General features: G+C 45.3%; 1 protein-coding gene across 1 annotated transcript in view; it reads left to right on the plus strand.

Annotated features, from left to right (window-relative positions):
- LOC109898259 (potassium/sodium hyperpolarization-activated cyclic nucleotide-gated channel 3-like) overlaps positions 1–14,268 on the plus strand; it is a 61,692-nt gene extending 47,424 nt beyond the window's left edge. Inside the window, exons 6-8 of the mRNA XM_031833003.1 lie at positions 1,297–1,537; positions 2,623–2,787; positions 12,012–14,268. Coding sequence (XP_031688863.1) covers positions 1,297–1,537; positions 2,623–2,787; positions 12,012–13,633 — 2,028 coding nt within the window. The 3' untranslated portion in view covers positions 13,634–14,268. The remainder of the gene's footprint in view (positions 1–1,296; positions 1,538–2,622; positions 2,788–12,011) is intronic.
- The last annotated feature ends 5,316 nt before the right edge of the window (positions 14,269–19,584 follow it).

Genomic DNA, 19,584 nt, shown 5'->3' on the forward strand with positions numbered 1-19,584 from the left:
AAGCATAGAGATACCGTGACGAGATCCTGAGGCCCATTGTCGTGCCATTCATCCACCCGCCATCACCTCATGTTTCAGCATGATAATGCACGGCCCCATGTCGCAAGGACCTGTACACAATTCCTGTAAGCTGAAAATGTGCCCGTTCTTTCATGGCCGGGATACTCACCAGACATGTCACCCATTGAGCATGTTTGGGATGCTCTGGATCAACGTGTACGACAGTGTGTTCTTGTTCCCGCCAATATCCAGCAACTTCACACAGCCATTGAGGAGGCAAAACATTTGAACAAGCAACAATCAACAGCCTGATCAACAACTCTATGCAAAAGAGTTGTGTTGTGCTGCATAAGGCAAATAGTGGTCACACCAGATACTGACTGGTTTTCTGATTCACTCCCCTACCTTTTCCCCCAGTATCTGTAACCAATAGATGCATATCTGTATTCCCAGTCATGTGAAATCCATAGATTAGGGCCTAGTGAATTTATTTAAATTTACTGATTTAACTCAATAAAATCTTTGACATTTTTGCATGTTGCGTTTGTATTTTTGTTCAGTGTAGTTCTGAGTAGCTGATTGGCTTACGGTGAAATATCTACTCTGAGCACTGCTCACACTTGGCGATAATGGCAGATTTAAGGTTGAATATATTCTACATAAAAAAAACGATAGGGCAGCTGTAATGTTTACACTTTACGGACTGCCGGAGTCACATTTGACTCCGGGTTTGCTCTGATTTCCTACGATTTGGAAAAATGCAACGTGAACTGATCGGGAGCGCGTAGATCGGGATAAAAATGTGTAATGTCTCTTAGGTTTAGGTATGCTGCAGATAAGGGACATACTGTAAACAACGATTGAATTGTAATGTAGCCTAATACATGTCTAAATGTGGCCACACTTGATGTTCATCACAAGAAATGCTGTGAAACGTGGGATGTTTTGGGGTTTTATGTTGAAGATCTGATACAAATTGTCTACATAAATAAGCCTCTGTTTATTATGTCTCATAGAAGTTTCATATGAACCCCAGGCTATTACCCGCAGTGTATATAAGCCTGGACTGATCAAAGAATTCTGTGGCTGTGATATCACAAAGTAAAGTGTTTGTCATCATTTCATTTGAGCCAATCACACGACTACAAAACGTTGCTCTGTGCTTGTGGTGTGCTATCTTACGGGGGGAGGGTTAGATGGAAGGTGTTGTGGGAGATGATTGGTTGTTAGATTAAGCTGATTAAGCCCAATGCCTATGCACCAGGAGTTTGTTATTTATTATTACATATTTTGCAGGAGATTGTCAACTTCAACTGTCGTAAGCTGGTTGCTTCGATGCCTCTGTTTGCCAACGCCGACCCCAACTTTGTGACGTCAATGCTGACCAAGCTGCGTTTTGAGGTGTTCCAGCCTATGGATAATGTGGTTATGGAAGGGACCGTTGGCAGAAAGATGTACTTCATCCAACATGGGGTGGTCTGCGTCATCGCCAAGGGCACCAAGGAGACCAAGCTGTCTGACGGGTCCTACTTTGGAGGTAGGAAGGATGGATAAATACTGATCATCATTCCTGGTGGGTAAAGTACTGTAAGGAATAATACATTCAACAGAGAGAGAGACAGTGGTAGACAGAGAGAGGGAGAGAGAGGAAGAGAGACAGAGAGAGGGAGAGGGAGAGAGAGAGGGAGACAGAGAGAGGGAGACAGAGAGAGAGAGGGAGACAGAGAGAGACAGAGAGAGACAGAGAGAGGGAGAGAGACAGAGAGAGGGAGATGGATAGAGAGAGGGAGACAGAGAGAGGGAGACAGAGAGAGACAGAGAGAGACAGAGAGAGGGAGAGAGACAGAGAGAGACAGAGAGAGGGAGACAGAGAGAGACAGAGAGAGAGACAGAGAGATGGAGAGGGAGAGAGAGGGAGAGGGAGAGAGAGGGAGGGAGAGAGAGAGAGACAGAGAGAGAGAGAGAGACAGAGAGAGAGAGAGAGAGAGAGAGAGAGAGAGAGAGACAGAGAGAGAGAAAGAGAGGGAGAGAGAGAGAGAGAGAGAGACAGAGAGAGAGAGGGAGAGAGAGAGAGAAAGTTCTTATCCCACAATACGCCTATTTTTTTTCACTATTTTATTCCCTGATCTGGCTGGCTGTAGCAGGACAGATGAGGTCAGAACAAAACTCTAAGCTCTAAAATTGCATTAAGTGCTCCATCTGTGAAGTTAGTTCAGAAAACACTGCTCTTTTTTGTGTTTTATCATCTTCTGTTGATGAAATGATCATTTTTATGACTCTCTGTCCTCTGGTGCATGACAGTACATAGAATGAACCCAAAAAAATACAGTCTGTGAGATTAACAACAAAAAAAGAAGACCTTTCATAATGAGAATATCAGCCATTTTGTAACATTTAATTGTGGAGAAAAAAAATATTCATAATGTATTCTGTTGACCTCTTTTACATGGCAACAGGGTGTGTTAGTGCTTCTCTCCTTTATCCTAAATATATCCTAAATATAAATATATCCTAAATATATCCTAAATATAATTTAATATTTAACATACATTTGGAGGACAAAACAAAAGCGGTCTGTTGACAATCTATTCTATAGTTGAATGATTCTTCCATTCCCTGCAGAGATCTGCCTGCTGACTCGAGGCAGAAGAACAGCCAGTGTTCGCGCTGAGACGTACTGTCGGCTGTACTCTCTGTCTGTGGACAACTTTAACGAGGTCCTGGAGGAGTACCCCATGATGAGACGGGCCTTCGAGACCGTGGCTCTGGACCGGCTGGACCGCATAGGTGATAACTTACAGTACATTGGAAAGAGGGGCCCGTCAACCTGAGATTGGTTTCCCTTCGTAGCTAAAATAGTATGATATTCCTCTCAACAACCCAACACAATTTATAAAATGAAGCATATTGCTGTTTGGGTCAGTGAAAATAAATAACGTGCTATCAGCAAAAAAAGACTTTGGAAAACTCAGTGTGAAAGTCCTAGAGCAGCTCTACTGTACCTTCTGGGCTATTTCTGTACTGTTCCACATTTACCTATTAGTCATTTAGCAGACTCTCTTATCCAGAGTCACTTACAGTAGTGAGTCATTTAGCAGACTCTCTTATCCAGAGAGATTTACAGTAGTGAGTCATTTAGCAGACTCTTACCCAGAGCCACTAACAGTAATTTGTCATTTAGCAGACTCTCTTATCCAGAGTCACTTACAGTAGTGAGTCATTTAGCAGACTCTCTTATCCAGAGCCACTAACAGTAATGAGTCATTTAGCAGACTCTCTTATCCAGAGTCACTTACAGTAGTGAGTCAGTTAGCAGACTCTCTTATCCAGAGTCACTTACAGTAGTGAGTCAGTTAGCAGACTCTCTTATCCGGAGCCACTTACAGTAGTGAGTCATTTAGCAGACTCTCTTATCCAGAGAGATTTACAGTAGTGAGTAATTTAGCAGACTCTCTTATCCAGAGAGATATACAGTAGTGAGTCATTTAGCAGACTCTCTTATCCAGAGTGATTTACAGTAGTGAGTCATTTAGCAGACTCTTACCCAGAGCCACTAACAGTAATTTGTCATTTAGCAGACTCTCTTATCCAGAGTCACTTACAGTAGTGAGTCATTTAGCAGACTCTCTTATCCAGAGCCACTAACAGTAATGAGTCATTTAGCAGACTCTCTTATCCAGAGCCACTAACAGTAGTGAGTCATTTAGCAGACTCTCTTATCCAGAGTCACTTACAGTAGTGAGTCAGTTAGCAGACTCTCTTATCCAGAGTCACTTACAGTAGTGAGTCATTTAGCAGACTCTTATCCAGAGCCACTTACAGTGGTGAGTCATTTAGCAGACTCTCTTATCCAGAGTCACTTACAGTAGTGAGTCAATTTGTAGACTCTCTTACCCAGAGCTACTTACAGTAGTGAGTCATTTAGCAGACTCTCTTATCCAAAGCTACTTACAGTAGTGAGTCATTTAGCAGACTCTCTTATCCAAAGCTACTTACAGTAGTGAGTCATTTAGCAGACTCTCTTATCCAAAGCTACTTACAGTAGTGAGTCATTTAGCAGACTCTCTTATCCAAAGCTACTTACAGTAGTGAGTCATTTAGCAGACTCTCTTATCCAAAGCTACTTACAGTAGTGAGTCATTTAGCAGACTCTCTTAACCAAAGCTACTTACAGTAGTGAGTCATTTAGCAGACTCTCTTATCCAAAGCTACTTACAGTAGTGAGTCATTTAGCAGACTCTCTTATCCAAAGCTACTTACAGTAGTGAGTCATTTAGCAGACTCTCTTATCCAAAGCTACTTACAGTAGTGAGTCATTTAGCAGACTCTCTTATCCAGAGTCACTAACAGTAGTGAGTCATTTAGCAGACTCTCTTACCCAAAGCTACTTACAGTAGTGAGTCATTTAGCAGACTCTCTTATCCAAAGCTACTTACAGTAGTGAGTCATTTAGCAGACTCTCTTACCCAGAGCTACTTACAGTAGTGAGTCATTTAGCAGACTCTCTTATCCAGAGCCACTTACAGTAGTGAGTCATTTAGCAGACTCTCTTACCCAGAGCTACTTACAGTAGTGAGTCATTTAGCAGACTCTCTTATCCAGAGCCACTTACAGTAGTGAGTCATTTAGCAGACTCTTATCCAGAGCCACTTACAGTAGTGACTCATTTAGCAGACTCTCTTATCCAGAGTCACTTACAGTAGTGAGTCATTTAGCAGACTCTCTTACCCAGAGCTACTTACAGTAGTGAGTCATTTAGCAGACTCTCTTATCCAGAGCCACTTACAGTAGTGAGTCATTTAGCAGACTCTCTTACCCAGAGCTACTTACAGTAGTGAGTCATTTAGCAGACTCTCTTATCCAGAGCTACTTACAGTAGTGAGTCATTTAGCAGACTCTCTTATCCAAAGCTACTTACAGTAGTGAGTCATTTAGCAGACTCTCTTACCCAGAGCTACTTACAGTAGTGAGTCATTTAGCAGACTCTCTTATCCAAAGCTACTTACAGTAGTGAGTCATTTAGCAGACTCTCTTACCCAGAGCTACTTACAGTAGTGAGTCATTTAGCAGACTCTCTTACCCAGAGCTACTTACAGTAGTGAGTCATTTAGCAGACTCTCTTATCCAAAGCTACTTACAGTAGTGAGTCATTTAGCAGACTCTCTTACCCAGAGCTACTTACAGTAGTGAGTCATTTAGCAGACTCTCTTACCCAGAGCTACTTACAGTAGTGAGTCATTTAGCAGACTCTCTTATCCAAAGCTACTTACAGTAGTGAGTCATTTAGCAGACTCTCTTACCCAGAGCTACTTACAGTAGTGAGTCATTTAGCAGACTCTCTTACCCAGAGCTACTTACAGTAGTGAGTCATTTAGCAGACTCTCTTACCCAGAGCTACTTACAGTAGTGAGTCATTTAGCAGACTCTCTTACCCAGAGCTACTTACAGTAGTGAGTCATTTAGCAGACTCTCTTACCCAGAGCTACTTACAGTAGTGAGTCATTTAGCAGACTCTCTTACCCAGAGCTACTTACAGTAGTGAGTCATTTAGCAGACTCTCTTATTCTGAGCCACTTACAGTTAATTTATTCATTTTAAGATATCCAGGTGGGACAACCACATATCACAGTCATAGTGAGTAAATATTTCCTCAATAACCCTTAGCCTACAATTGAATTAACATAGTAAAATAAATCTATATTATTTATTTAATCTATATTATTATTATATAATCTATAATCTAATAAAAATCCCCATTAAAATCTGCCTGTTTAAGCGAGAGATATCTGCCGATATGGCACTTTCACATCTGCGGTGGGTGGTGGCAGAGCTAGAGAGGTGTTTGTCAGACCATGAGACGTCCTGAAAAATCGGTCTTCTCACTTCTGTCACGGGACTCGTCTGTAGTTGGTACAGCCTCTTCTGCCGACGTCTGTGTGTAGCATCTGAACAGTTATGGCTACACATTAATATGAGGAAAGGTGAGACTCTCACGAGCACGTAAAAGCCAACATAGACTCTTCTCCGTAAGGTCCCCGTATCAATTTTAAAAAATGAATGGAGGTATATATGGAGATAGTTTAGTGCCAAAAATAAGGGCATAAATACAGAATAAAAAATAGTTTCCTCATATTTCTTATATCTCTCAGTTTTAGGAGAGACACTTAAAAAAAACGTCCTTTTGATTTTTTGGGGTCTATCTGTTGTTCCATGTAACGAATATGTTATTCAATGGGTTTCTATTGGCTAATAGCAGTAATGACAAACTCAATGTTTCATCAAATATTTTTTTTCATATATTTTTTTTGATACCTTAAGGGGTCTTAAAATTCTAAATGAAATTCCTAAAGGATCCTTGGTATGACCATCTTAAAACAATTCAATATGTTAGCTTATGTTAGCTTATGTTAGCTTAGTAGAACCCCCCCCCCCTTCCCCCGGGCTTAGACTATAGGGATAAAGTAGCTATCAGCTTGGATTGGGCTGAGCAGGAGCTGACCTCCTATAGGTGTGGGAGAGCCAAGAGATGGCAGAATGGAGTACTCGGGTTGCGGTGGAGGGTTGGGGTGGAGAGTTGGGGTGGAGGGTTGGGGTGGATGGTTGGGGTGGAGAGTTGGGGTGGAGGGTTGGGTGTAGGGTTGGGGTGAAGGGTTGGAGGGTTGGGGTGTAGGGTTGGGGTGTAGGGTGTAGGGTTTGGGTGGAGGTTTGGGGTGTAGGGTTGGGGTGTAGGGTTTGGATGTAGGGTTGGGGTGTAGGGTTGGTGTGTAGGGTTGGGGTGTAGGGTTGGGGTGTAGGGTTGGGGTGTAGGGTTTGGATGTAGGGCTGGGGTGTAGGGTTGGGGTGTAGGGTTGGGGTGTAGGGTTTGAGCATAGCCTGAAGGTAGGGAGGGACAGTTCCTCTTGCTGCTCCATAGGCAAGCACCAAGGTCTTGTAGTGGATAAGAGCTTCGACTGGAAGCCAGTGGAGTGAGGTGAGGAGCAGGGTGACATGGGAGAACTTGGGTTGAACACCAGGTGGGGCAGGGGTTTGATGGCACAAGCAGGGAGCCCAGCCAACAGAGAGCTGCAGTAGTCCAGACGGGAGATGACAAGTGCCTGGATTAGGACCTGCACCACTTCCTGTGTGAGGTACTCTACGGATATTATAGAACATGAACCTGCAGGAGCGAGTCACTGCTGTGATGTTTGCAGAGAACAACAGGGTGTTGTCCAGGGTCATGCCAAGGTTATTTGCACACTGGGAGGGGGACACCGTGGAGTTGTCAACCGTAATGGAGAGGTCATTGAGCGAGCATGCCTTTTCAGGGGACTCCGTGTTGTTGAGGTGGTGGGTCGACATCCAAGCTGAGATATATTCCAGGCACGCAGAGATGCGTGTCACCACCTGGGTATCAGGAATCAAATCATATTTATTTGTCATATTCTCCGAATACAACAGGTGTAGATCTTACCGTGAAATCCTTACTTACAAGCCCTTAATCAACAATGCAGTTCAAGAAATAGAGTTAAGAAAATATTTAATAAATAAACTAAAGTTAAAAATGTAATACAAAGTAACACAATAAAATAACAATACCGAGGCTATATACAGGGGGTACCGGTACTGAGTCAATGTGGAGGCTATATACAGGGGGTACCGGTACTGAGTCAATGTGCGGGGGAATCAAATTGAGTGTCATCCACATAGCAATGATAGGAGAGACCATGTGAGGATATGACGGGGCTGAGTGACTTGGTATATAGAGAGAAGAGCAGAGGACCTAGAACCGAGCCCTGGGGGACACCAGTAGTGAGAGTACGTGGTGCAGACACAGATCCTCTCCACGTCACCTGGTAGAGAGCGGCCTGCCAGGTAGGATGTAATCCAAGAGTGTGCAGAGCCTGAGACACCCAGCCCTGAGAGGGTGGAGAGGAGGATCTGATAGAGTCTGAGACCCCCAGCCCTGAGAGGGTGGAGAGGAGGATCTGATGGTCCACGGTGTCAAAGGCAGCGGATGGATCTAGGTGGATGAGAACAGAGGAGACCGAGTCAGATTTGGCAGTGCAAAGAGTCTCTGTGACACAGAGACGAGACGTCTAGTGTTGAGGAACCCGTCTTGAAGCCTTACTGGTTAGGGTTAAGAAGATCATTCTGAGAGAGATAACAAGAGAGTTGGTCAGAGACGGAAATAATTTTAAAAGGGATACTGGTCTGTAGTTTTTGACGTCAGATGGCTGAAGTGTTTTTTAAATGTAATAAATGTATTTATTTATTATATATATATTTTTTTAGGTGGTAGATCAGCTTTAATATTGCAGATAGATTGTAGCTTCCATCAATGTAATTGTCTGCATCACTTCCAATCAGGGGTTGAGTGTTGGTTTCTTGAAGAGGGGAGCGACTCTGAAAATGTTGAAGTCAGAGGGGACGCAGCAAGTGGTCAGGGATGAGTTGATGAGGGAAGTGAGGAATGGGAAAAGGTCTCCAGAGATGACCTGGATAAGGGAGGAGGGGTTGGGGTCGAGTGGGCAGGTTGTTTGGTGGCCGGACCTCACTAGTCACAGGATGTGCTTCTACACCTGCATTGCTTGCTGTTTGGGGTTTTAGGCTGGGTTTCTGTACAGCACTTTGAGATATCAGCTGATGTACGAAGGGCTATATAAATACATTTGATTTGATTTGATGTCCTCTGGAGAGAGAGGGGAGAAAGAGGTCAAGGCGTAAGGTAGCTCGGGTGTGTGGGAAAGTGGACTCAATAGGCTGAGGGAACGAGGAGCGGATATCGTGAAAGTGTTTGAAAAAGTTGTCAACGGAGAGGGAGGAGGGAGGGCGAGGGGGTGAAGGATTAAGGAGGGAGGAGAAGGTAAAAAAGAGTTTCCTAGGGTTAGGGGCAGAAGCTTGGAATTTGGAGTAATAGAAAATGGCTTTAGCAGAGGATACAGAGGAAGAGAAGGTAGTGAAAGGATGATAGGTCCTCTAAAAGTTTAGTTTTCCTCCATTTTCACTCAGCTCCCCACAGCCCTGTTCTGTAACTCACAAGGAGTCACTCAGCCACGAAGCAGGAGGGGAGGGCCGAGAAGACCGGGAGGAAAGGAGACAGTGCCAGTCATAGGATGCGGAAAGGGGGGAGAGTAGGGTCGAAGAGGCAGAATCAGGATACAGGAGGGAGAAGGATTTAGCAGAAGGGAGAGATGATAGGATAGAAGAAGAGAGAGTAGTGGGAGAGAGAGAGTGAAGATTGTGACAGCACATAACCATCTGGGTAGGGTCGGAGGAGATGGGAAAGAAACAAAGTATTGATCAGAGACCTGGAGGGGGGTTGCAGTGGGATTAGTATTGATCAGAGACCTGGAGGGGGGTTGCAGTGAGATTAGTATTGATCAGAGACCTGGAGGGGGGTTGCAGTGAGATTAGTATTGATCAGAGACCTGGAGGGGGGTTGCAGTGAGATTAGTATTGATCAGAGACCTGGAGGGGGGTTGCAGTGAGATTAGTATTGTTCAGAGACCTGGAGGGGGGTTGCAGTGAGATTAGTATTGATCAGAGACCTGGAGGGGGGTTGCAGTGGGATTAGTATTGATCAGAGACCTAGAGGGGGGTTGCAGTGAGATTAGTATTGATCAGAGACCTGGAGGGGGGTTGCAGTGGGATTAGTATTGATCAGAGACCTGGAGGGGGGTTGCAGTGAGGTTAGTATTGATCAGAGACCTGGAGGGGGGTTGCAGTGAGATTAGTATTGATCAGAGACCTGGAGGGGGGTTTCAGTGAGATTAGTATTGATCAGAGACCTGGAGGGGGGTTTCAGTGAGATTAGTATTGATCAGAGACCTGGAGAGGGGTTGCAGTGAGATTAGTATTGATCAGAGACCTGGAGGGGGGTTGCAGTGAGATTAGTATTGATCAGAGACCTGGATGGGGGTTGCAGTGAGATTAGTATTGATCAGAGACCTGGAGGGGGGTTGCAGTGAGATTAGTATTGATCAGAGGCCTGGAGGGGGGTTTCAGTAAGATTAGTATTGATCAGAGACCTGGAGGGGGGTTGCAGCGAGATTAGTATTGATCAGAAACCTGGAGGGGGGTTGCAGTGAGATTAGTATTGATCAGAGACCTGGAGGGGGGTTGCAGTGGGATTAGTATTGATCAGAGACCTGGAGGGGGGTTGCAGTGAGATTAGTATTGATCAGAGACCTGGAGGGGGGTTGCAGTGAGATTAGTATTGATCAGAGACCTAGAGGGGGGTTGCAGTGAGATTAGTATTGATCAGAGACCTGGAGGGGGGTTGCAGTGAGATTAGTATTGATCAGAGGCCTGGAGGGGGGTTGCAGTGAGATTAGTATTGATCAGAGACCTGGAGTGGGGTTGCAGTGAGATTAGTATTGATCAGAGACCTGGAGGGGGGTTGCAGTGAGATTAATATTGATCAGAGACCTAGAGGGGGGTTGCAGTGAGATTAGTATTGATCAGAGACCTGGAGTGGGGTTTCAGTAAGATTAGTATTGATCAGAGACCTGGAGGGGGGTTGCAGTGAGATTAGTATTGATCAGAGACCTAGAGGGGGGTTGCAGTGAGATTAGTATTGATCAGAGAACTGGAGGGGGGTTGCAGTGAGATTAGTATTGATCAGAGACCTGGAGGGGGGTTGCAGTGAGATTAGTATTGATCAGAGACCTGGAGGGGGGTTTCAGTGAGATTAGTATTGATCAGAGGCCTGGAGGGGGGTTTCAATAAGATTAGTATTGATCAGAGACCTGGAGGGGGGTTGCAGTGAGATTACTATTGATCAGAGACCTAGAGTGGGGTTGCAGTGCGATTAGTAGGAGAACAGCCTCTAGTAAAGATTAGGTCAAGCGTATTGCTTAATGTCCTTTGGGTGGTGGACCATTCTTGAAACACACTGGAAACTGTTGAGCCTGAATCGCCCAGCAGCGTTCCAGTTCTTGACTCAAACCGTGTACCTGGCACCTACTACCATAACCCGTTGAGTTAAATCTTTGTCTTGCCCATTCACCCTCTGAATGGCTCACGTCTCAGTTGTCTCGAGGCTTATAAATCCTTCTTTAACTTGTCTCCGCCCCTTCATCTCGACTGATTGAAGTGGATTTCCCCTTATTGACATCAATAAGGGATCATAGCTTTCACCTGGATTCACCTGGTCAGTCTATGTCATGGAAAGAGCAGGTGTTCTTAATGTTTTGTATACCACAGGAGGTTGGTGGCACCTTAATTAGGGAGGATGGGCTCGTGGTAATGGCTGGAGCGGAATCAGTGGAATGGTATCCAATACATCAAACACATTGTTTCCATGGTTTCCAGGTGTTTGATGCCATTCCATTTGCTCCGTTACAGACATTATCATGAGCCGTTCTCCCCTCAGCAGCCTACACTGTTGTATAAGTTGTCAAAGCTACAAAACAAGCGAAATTAGATCTCAAAATAACTAGGTAAGAGCAGTCAGCAGTTCACACAACAGGTTAAGCTACTGGGAAGACAGACAGCACTTAAAGTAAATGGCCCCAGCAAGCAAAACAAACAGTACTAGACCACAACAGATAAAGACAAACATGATACTATCCACTCCTGGACCTATCAGGTGTCCTCTAGTTATAGAATGAACCAAAATGTACGTGAATTAGAACCTGGAAGGATTTAAACTGGCTGAATATGTGAAAAGAAAAGTGTGAGAATTCAAGTTGGCGATCTCTTATATGGGATTAGTATTCAACCGTTTTTAATTTCAGAAGGGGAATGTTATATCTCACTGCCCTGAGGTGAAAGCATTGTGTTAAAAAGACCCTCATTTAGCTGTGGTTTAATGGATGACAAGCAGGGTTTAATATAGCCTTACCAGCAGGAACTCTCTCTAGTTCTGGTTCTAATATGACAGCAACACCCAAAGATGACTGCAACAGTCGACTTTAGGTCATAAAATCTGCTCTCTGGGTGCTTTAGAAGGTTTAGACTGTACAAGACAGACCCTAACTCTAACCCTAACCCTTTCCTCACATACCACTACTCTCTCTTCTTCTCTACAGGAAAGAGGAACTCTGTGCTCCAACACAAAGTCGCCCAGAACTCAGGAACTGTGAACCTCCAGGAGAATGAGATCATCCAGAGGATCGTACAGCATGACCGTGACATGGCTATCCAGAGCAACATCTCTCCCCAGTCCCTGAACCTCCCATCCTCCACCTCAGGGGTCATCTGGGCTCCCCTGGTCCAGGGCCCCCTCCAGGCCGCTGCAGCCACCACATCCCTGGCTTTGGCCTTCTCTCACTCCCAGCTCCAAGCTCAGCTCCCTCCCATCCTCTTCCACCATCCGCTCCCCGTCTCCAGGTCGTTCAAGGATCCAGGAGGCCACCGTTTGGAAAGGGGCGTGTTTGTGGGCGTGTCTGCAGCTGGAGGTATGGGCGTTCCCGGCTGTGGCTCCGGGGCTGCATCTCCGGCCGGTTCTGTGAAGTTCCGTTCTGGAGTGGACACTCCGATATTAGCCTCGTTTCGGGCACAACATCTAGTCTCCACCTCCTCCTCCTCCATGTCTCCTCTGTCACCTATGACCTCCATGTACCAGCCCACCACCACCACCACCAACTTCCAGGCTCAGCCCAGCGGAGGCTCTCCCTTCCTATTGGGCCAGGCCTCAATCCAGGGGTATCCGTCCTCCTCCTCCTACGCGGCCCAGCTCCACCACCACCACCACCCGTACAGCCCACCAAGTTCCCAACAGCAGGGGGCATCAGGAAGACCCACCATGGACTCGGGAAGGTTCTCAGCCCCCTCTGGTTCCACCCTAAGCCCTCTCATCTGTAGCTCTGTCAGCCCCATCCTGAGCCAGCTACAGCAACACAACTCCTCTTCCTCTCACGCTACCAGCTCTCAGCAGGTCCAGAGGGGGATGGGGTCTGGTGAACATCAGGAGAGAGCATACTCCCACTGTTCCTACGCCAGCACCAGCCCTAGCTACACCACCCAAAACCACAGCTCCAGTGGGTTTCTATCAATACCTATCCCACAACAGGCCAGCCTTGGAGGTGGTGGAGCCTCATCCTCCCTGGTGCATCACAGTCTGGCGGGTCTGCAGTCCAGCCTCCATCCCACCCTCCACTCCTGCCTCCACCCTGGCCTCCACGCCGGCCTCCTCCCTCAGGTTCTCCCGGTGGACTCTGTCCATTCATCCCACTCTGCCCTCGCCTCGCTGGCCCAGTACGGATCAGGGGATGGCTCCCCGTCCTGCACCCCACCGGTGGCACTCAGCCCCACCATCCAGAGCCCACTGACGGGAAGGACGGTGCTTCACCATCATCACCACAGCCAACTCAGCCATCTCAGCCAGCTCCACAGCCAACCCTCCAGCGCCATGGGCTCTCACAGTTCCCTCACCCCACAGACGTCATGTCCCGTTAGGGTAGACGAAAGGGGGCAGAGGGCAGAGTCCTTAGTGGATCTCTTCACCCAGGATGTCAGAACTATCTCCACTGTTTCCACCTCTGGTTCAGTCAGCTACCTGCCCCAAGAAGGGTCTCTATCCAGACCGTCTCTCTCCATACCTTCAAGGGGGTCTGGTCCTTCTCACTTCTCCTCTCCTCCCATGACAGAGGGTAGCAGTAATAAACTCCCACGTCACACCTCTGAGTCACTACACTCCCTCGGGATCTGAACTTCCAACTCCTGTGAACCAAGGAGCACCGACCTCTTCACATCCCAACCCCAGTCATCCTGCTACCCCAGCCAAGACATCCGAGGCAGAGTACAGACTCCCCGAACTTCCCTCCAACCTGTGAGGTTGAAACACACCCTCCTGCGATGTCTAAACTATGGGGAAATTGTCTTCGGTATTGGCATTGTGTTTTTTAATCGCTAGTGTCGTTTTTTTTTTATTCAAGGAGGGTGTGAATGAGTGCATATCCATATTGGAGGAAAAAAACTTAGGACAGAGATGTATTTTTAATGCAGGGTGAATGACCTAACGTAAAAAGACAGAGTTCCCAGCGGGCGAAACCAGTTCTGGTTGTAAACGAGTGGTAATGACGTCATTTCAGCCATCTTTGCCCGCTGGGTTAAGTATTTTTCTACAGTACAATGTTGAATGTGGAGGTACTGTACCAATGTGGATTGTTTGATAATGTTAAACTACAAGAAAGTATACTGATCAATTTCCAATAATGTACAATATGTATTCTAGCCTATATCCTCACATTGTAATTTTGTGTTAAGGTATTTGTTTAAAAGCTGTTGTTCAGACATACACTATACATACAAAAGTATGTGGACACCCCTTCAAATTTGTGAATTTGGCTATTTCAGTCACACCTGTTGCGGACAGGTGTATAAAATTGAGCACACCGCCATGCAATCTCCATAGACAAACATTGGCAGTAGAATGGCCCGTACTGAAGAGCTCAGTGACATTCAACATGCCATCGTCATAGGATGCCATCTTTCCAACAAGTCAGTCAAATTTCTGCCCTGCTAGAGCTGCCCCAGTCAACTGTAAGTGCTGTTATAGTGAACTGGAAACGTCTAGGAGCAACAACGGCTCAGCCGCGAAGTGGTAGACCATACAAGCTCACAGAACGGCACCGCCGAGTGCTGAAGCACGTAGCGCGTAAAAATGATCTGTCCTGGGATGCAACACTCACTACCGAGTTCCAAACTGCCTCTGGAAGCAACGTCAGCATAAGAAGTGTTCATCGGTATTTTCATGAAATGGGTTTCCATGGCCGAGCAGCCGCACACAATCCTAAGATCACCATGCGCAATGCCAAGAGTGGTCCGACAGACAAATCTGGGTTTGGCGTATGCCAGGAGAACGCTACCTGCCCAAATGCATAGTGCTAACTCTAAAGTTTGGTGGAGGAGGAATAATGGTCTGGGGCTGTTTTTCATGGTTGGGGCTAGTGCCCTTAGTTCCAGTGAAGGGAAATCTTAATGTTACAGCATACAGGGACATTCTAGATGATTCTGTGCTTCCAACTTTGTGGCAACAGTTTGGGGAAGGTCCTTTCCTGTTTCAGCATGACAATGCCCCCAGGCACAAAGTGAGGTCCATACAGAAATGGTTTGTCGAGATCGGTGTGAAAAAACTGGCCTGCACAGAGCCCTGACCTCAAGCCCATCGAACACCTTTGGAATGAATTGGAACGCAGCCAGGGCTAATCGTCCAACATCAGTGCCGACCTCACTAATGCTCTTGTGGCTGAATGGAAGCAAGTCCCCGCAGCAATGTTCCCACATCTAGTGGAAAACCTTCCCAGAAGAGTGGGGGTTGTTATAGCAGCAATGTTCCATCATCTAGTGGAAAGCCTTCCCAGAAGAGTGGAGGCTGTTATAGCAGCAATGTTCCAACATCTAGTGGAAAGCCTTCCCAGAAGAGTGGAGGCTGTTATAGCAGCAATGTTCCAACATCTAGTGGAAAGCCTTCCCAGAAGAATGGGGGCTGTTATAGCAGCAAAAGGGGATGGACCAACTCCATATAAATGCCCATGATTTTGGAATGAGATGTTTGATGAGCTTTTGATCATGTAGTGTATTCATCTAACATTTTACCCAATAGAGATCATTTTTAAGTTCAGAATAACACCAACAATATTTTTCCTTTTTTTAATATTATTATATTTTCTCTCAGTGTATTGTGATAAGGCGGCAGGGTAGCCTAGTGCGTTAGAGCGTTGGAGTTGTAACCGAAAGGTTGCAAGTTCAAATCCCTGACCTGACAAGGTAAAAATAATACTTTGTTCTTCACTGACTTGCCTAGTTAGATAAAGGTTAAAAGGTGTGGTGAACGTGAGGCCTCCCAAAGAGACTTGATAACAAGCTAAAGAACTTTGACTGAACTGCACTTTTTATGTTGTAATTCCAGAGATTAACTGAAAGATGTCGATGGTCTACCACTATCTTGTTTCAGCCATATTGGACGGATCCTTGTGTATGTTTTACATGAATATTTACGCTTACATACTATATACAAAATGTTTTTGCTAGCCTAGTTATCAAACATATTATTTTATCAAAAGACATGAATGTATATTTTTGACAAATGACTGGATTTTAAAGTAACAGTTTGGAATTGAATACAGTAAACCTTGTGAGAATACCTGGGGCAGCAGGGTAGCCTAGTGGTTAGAGAGTTGGACTAGTAACCGGAAGGTTGCAAGTTCAAACCCCTGAACTGACAAGGTACAAATCTGTCCTTCTACCCCTGAACAGGCAGTTAACCCACTGTTCCTAGGCCGTCATTGAAAATAAGTACTTGTTCTTAACTGACTTGCCTGGTTAAATAAAGGTAAAACAAAAATATAGTGAGCCTTGTGAGAATACAGTAAACCTTGTGAGAATACAGTAAACCTTGTGAGAATACAGTAAACCTTGTGAGAATACAGTAAACCTTGTGAGAATACAGTAAACCTTGTGAGAATACAGTAAACCTTGTGAGAATACAGTAAACCTTGTGAGGATAGAGGGGGGAAAAATGTTAACTCATTCAGCTTTGGCTATTGATAGTCTGTCATGTTTCCTGCAAGGCACCTCCTCTGCCTACACACTGGGCTGTAAATTGCAACTAAAATAAATTAATAGCATCACATTAAATGAAGGAGCACCAGAAACACACGCACCTCCCCAGTCAGCCAGTCCTTAGGGAGAACAGGCCATAGCAAACACCCGACCTTGGCTGACATGGCAGTGAAAAGCTTGTTGACAGAGATGTACTGCGCACAGTTTTCAAGCTATTCTCTTTTTTTTTAAACGACTCCCTGAACATCAGTCACAGAATGATCACCTTGTTTCCCCTAAGGGCACAGAGAATATACAGACATCAAACGGAGGTCTGTGTGATTGGTGTAGTGACTGTACTGTACACAACCTGTGTGTGTGTGGGTATACAGAAAGTACAGACAGAGGCACAGTGAATTGCAGCTCTTCGTCCATAACAACATGGATAGACGGGGTAAATGAGGTGTTCGCCAGACCTAAACACGAGATAAACCGGAGATAGTAGTTTGTTCATCAGGCACTAAACAGAAGAGAACGGACTGAAACTTGGAGGGACAACCTGGACTTGTCCCCCCCCACCCCCCCCACCCCAAAAAAACACATTTTAGTTTTCTGTTTTTTACCGTTTTCCATTGCGTGCCCTAATGCATACGACCCAGGTCCCGCGACATGAGGTCATTGAATAAAATGTCTGAGAAACAACGATGCACTGGTACTGACCTGCCGATGGGCTAGAGGCTGTTACTTTGAGAACACTGAGATGATATGATAAATCTCCCGGGGGGTCATATTGCCGTCTTATTGTCATGTATTTTCGTACAAGGTTTACTATATTCCTTATGAGGAAAAGATTGTTCTGCTCTTCTTGACAACGTTCTGTAAATCATATTGTCCACCGACATAGGAATGAGACATCTATTGAATTGATCAAGAGTTGACTCTTAAATGACTCTTATTTTGAAAAGGGGACTCTTGTTCTGAAAAGTTTGACAAACCTAGGCCCTTTGATTTCCCCCAATCTCTGCATATCTATACATCCTGCTTGTTGTGTATATAATTTCATGTATTTATGTTTGACTTTTTATCTATTTATCTGCACCGCTCACCTTTTTCACTGACCTCTGACCTTTTTATCTGACCTCTGACCTGGGCATGACCTTGTGATTTAGATTGAACAAATCATAAGGTCATGCCCGTGAGAATCCAATCCAAAGGCCTCAGTTGCCTAGTTACTGGGTCCTGGGGGGGGGGGCAGGTGTATGCACGCACACGCACGCACACACACACACACACAGTGGTGGATCAATCTTCCAGGGGATATAGATAGCAACAGTCACTTACCCAGTCACTGATACTGGTGGTGGAACAATCTTCCATTACTATTCCTCCCTCTCCTCTCCTCTCCTCTCCACTACAACGCCCTACAACAGAGGTGTCGCGTAGCATTGGCTGGAATATCAGACCAGAACTCAGCCTTGAGTGCACTCTCTCTGGTTATTGGGATTCATTATATTGTGTTCTACGATCCATTGGATGTATGATGAATTTAGAAAGCCTATTGAACAGATTCCCATCTTGATCCCAGATTGTACCTTTTAGATGGACGCTTTACTGTGCTGCAGTGTGATTTAAATCATGAATTATTATTTCATTTGTTGCTTTTGGCTTCCCGTACCTCATAATTCCATGATGACCAATGTTGAACAAAATCATAAATATGTATCAAATCTTTTTTTTTGGGGGGGGGGGGGGGGGGTGTTATTGAATTGTATGCAATAATAAAATCACACTTCTGGTGAACGACTAGCGGCTGTCTTTGCTGTCGTGATTGTTTTCTCGGGTATGAATGTGAGTCGTGGTTTTTATGACGTGGGATTTTTACATCTGTTGAAATGCCACTGGAAAGTCACAGAGCTTTTAATCTGGATTATAATGATGTTTATAACTGTTATCTAGTGTTGCAAACGGACAGGATTATATTCTTTCAATTTTATTTCAGGCCGTTCTTTCTGTCATGTAATATAAAAGAGCATGATCTGACATATATATCACAGAATTTTTTTTTTATGGTTTCGTACTTTAGCGATTCGTTTCTGTCCAACATAAAGTATGCTATTGTTTGATGACCTTTGGTAATTGTGTGATTGCTAGTACCATTTTCTCTAATCCTGTGCCTGTAAGGCAGCTGTTAGACCAGTTCAGAACGTACCGTATGGTTAACAAGGTCGTGTGTCCCTAACACGCTAGCATACACACTCTATTATATGTGTCGGGGGGCTGGGGTCAGTTTGTTATATCTGGAGTACTTCTCCTGTCCTATTCGGTGTCCTGTGTGAATCTAAGTGTGCGTTCTCTAATTCTCTCCTTCTCTCTTTCTTTCTCTCTCTCGGAGGACCTGAGCCCTAGGACCATGCCCCAGGACTACCTGACATGATGACTCCTTGCTGTCCCCAGTCCACCTGGCCATGCTGCTGTTCCAGTTTCAACTGACCTGAGCCCTAGGACCATGCCCCAGGACTACCTGACATGATGACTCCTTGCTGTCCCCAGTCCACCTGGCCATGCTGCTGCTCCAGTTTCAACTTCCACCTGACTGTGCTGCTGCTCCAGTTTCATCTGTTCTGCCTTATTATTATTCGACCATGCTGGTCATTTATGAACATTTGAACATCTTGGCCATGTTCTGTTATAATCTCCACCCGGCACAGCCAGAAGAGGACTGGCCACCCCACATAGCCTGGTTCCTCTCTAGGTTTCTTCCTAGGTTTTGGCCTTTCTAGGGAGTTTTTCCTAGCCACCGTGCTTCTACACCTGCATTGCTTGCTGTTTGGGGTTTTAGGCTGGGTTTCTGTACAGCACTTTGAGATATCAGCTGATGTACGAAGGGCTATATAAATACATTTGATTTTTTAAAATTTTGTTTAATATTTTCCTCTGTGGCTTTAATGGACAAACAAAATACATTAGTGTCAGCCAGACGGGTTGAAAGCTGCTCTGGTACTTCTACAAACAGCCACTAGATGATAGCCAGACGGGTTGAAAGCTGCTCTGGTACTTCTACAAACAGCCACTAGATGATAGCCAGACGGGTTGAAAGCTGCTCTGGTACTTCTACAA

The sequence above is a fragment of the Oncorhynchus kisutch genome, linkage group LG10 (genome assembly GCF_002021735.2).
Source record: "Oncorhynchus kisutch isolate 150728-3 linkage group LG10, Okis_V2, whole genome shotgun sequence".
Classification (NCBI taxonomy): domain Eukaryota; kingdom Metazoa; phylum Chordata; class Actinopteri; order Salmoniformes; family Salmonidae; genus Oncorhynchus; species Oncorhynchus kisutch.